Genomic DNA, 2072 nt, shown 5'->3' with positions numbered 1-2072 from the left:
TTTTAGGGCGGGAAGGTGGTCAAGGATCTCACGAGTGAAATCCACATCATCACCGTCGTCCAAAGCAAACTAATGCCTCCGGGTTCATCTCCGGAGATGATAATTATGCGGATTTTTGACCGTTTTACCGCTGGGGTTGATACAGAAACTGTGATTCGGCATTTTACAGTCTGATTATACAGTCTTACCAGTGGGGATACCCTGAGTGGGGAGCAACATGGTCAAGGATCTCACAAGTGAATTCCCAATATCTCGACATTCAACTGCTCTAGGAAGCTCGCAAACTACCCAATTAACTGTAAAGCAGAGATCTTGCGTTTTTTTATCCACCAATCGTATCGCAAATCGGAAAAAACTACTACAGTACTGTACTCTGGTCCACAATTATTCCGAGATTTGGCGTTTTGATTTTGTCCACATTGATTCCAACATTTTTAAGTATTGACCATTGTATTCAAACGGGGAAACTTAAGGACACTTGGAATTTGTATTGACTTGGGATAATTTATACTACAAGATGATGCTCGCTTGATCCTGGGAATTCACAAGATCGTCCAAGTGTTCCTCATCATTGAGACGCGCAATCAACATCATCAATGCTTCCATGACAAGTCATCGTCACACGCACGATACGTTCAAACGTGTCAAATCGACTCGAAGCTTATCTTTGCCAATGTGAGGTAACTTGTATTGATTGCTACCCCGATGTTGTATCGACAACTTCATTACGTTCTGAAGCTTAAGAAAAGTTTTAGTCAAAACCTCGTGGGGCAACTCGCAAAACGCAGCATCAACTGCATCAATCAATTCATCGATATTCGATCGCGTTGATTGATACTGTAAACTTTGAATAGAATTAAAATTTCCAAAATCTAGGACATTAAAGTCCGGACTGTTGGGCGGCTGGTTCCGCATTTTGATTGTCAACCCATCGCCGTCGATGCGCATTTCAATGGAGTTCTTCACCGATTGCGCATGGGGTCCCGCACTGTCTTGTTGAATAAACACTGTCGACCTCTTCATGGCAAGTGGCATCTTGATTTGAATTGCTGAAATGACCTTGGTTGTCAACATGCGCAGGTACACTTCAGAGGTCACGGTCTGCGACTGCGTGACCAACGTTCTTCTTGGGCAATTCTTGCTGCTTCGTTGCACAGGCTCCTTGGCCACAAAGGGCCACATGCCAATGCGCCCGTCGAACATGCGGTTGCGCCCAATATCAAAACGTGGCCGGGCCACCGCACACAGAATCATAACCTTCGTTATGAACAAGACAGCGCAAACTTGACGCGTTCTTCCTTGCTGGCGTTGGTGAGCAGCGGTCGGAGGTACGATGACTTGCACCGAAGGCGACGGTTTCGCTTCATGTATCGAAGGATCGTCGTTCGGGGAATGTTGGCATGGAACGTCATTACACGAGTGGTCTGACGTTTGTGGAATGGAACTGCTTTGATTACAGCTTCAATCGCTAGGAAGTCCACTTCAATTTCGCACCACAGTTTCCTAAAACCAGTATAAAATGTGAAAAATAGTACCTCTGACAAATGCATTCTCTATAATCTAATACCTTTCATGCGCGATTTTGGGAGCGTCGGCGATGATCCGATGTGGGTCGACGCGCATGCAGCTTTATAGCTGTTCCAGATCGTTGAGACAGTTGAACGATGGCAGTAGCAACATTGTTAACTAACCCATGCTTTCGCTTGTCATCATCGCTCTTTGAGAGCAACATGTTGAGCACCGCCTGGCGGTCGTCGTCGGACAGGTTTCGGGACTTTTCAGATCCGCTGGGTTGCGTTCGAGACTCGGCGTGAGGGGAGGGCATTGGAAAGTGGCGAGGTGAGCCTGTGGTTGTGACGATGGTGTTGTTTTTGAAATAAGCTCTTAGCATATCATATTACACTAGTCGTGAATACTTCAAACTTTGGCGCCACATAATTCTCGAGCAAAAGTACTCGGGAAAGCACTAAAATAGTCCAATCAAAGCTATTGGTTTGCTCTATTCGATAAGCTTATCAGATCGATCATACGATCATTTTTGGCCTTATTCCGCCAATGGAAAGTAAATGTTG

General features: G+C 45.5%; 2 protein-coding genes across 2 annotated transcripts; both read right to left on the bottom strand.

The window, feature by feature from the left end:
* Positions 1–755: 755 nt before the first annotated feature.
* H257_08914 (hypothetical protein) lies at positions 756–1203 on the bottom strand (the record flags this gene model as incomplete). The annotated part of the gene is made up of 2 exons (XM_009834990.1): positions 756–794; positions 880–1203. 2 exons carry the CDS (start codon positions 1201–1203, stop codon positions 756–758), a joined length of 363 nt encoding a protein of 120 aa, XP_009833292.1.
* A 59-nt stretch (positions 1204–1262) lies between these two features.
* On the bottom strand, positions 1263–1825 carry H257_08913 (hypothetical protein; the record flags this gene model as incomplete). The annotated part of the gene is made up of 3 exons (XM_009834989.1): positions 1263–1503; positions 1568–1627; positions 1692–1825. 3 exons carry the CDS (start codon positions 1823–1825, stop codon positions 1263–1265), a joined length of 435 nt encoding a protein of 144 aa, XP_009833291.1.
* Between the last annotated feature and the right edge of the window lie 247 nt (positions 1826–2072).

This window comes from Aphanomyces astaci (genome assembly GCF_000520075.1).
Source record: "Aphanomyces astaci strain APO3 unplaced genomic scaffold supercont1.20, whole genome shotgun sequence".
Taxonomy (NCBI): domain Eukaryota; phylum Oomycota; class Saprolegniomycetes; order Saprolegniales; family Verrucalvaceae; genus Aphanomyces; species Aphanomyces astaci.
This window is presented reverse-complemented; position numbering and strand designations above follow the sequence as displayed.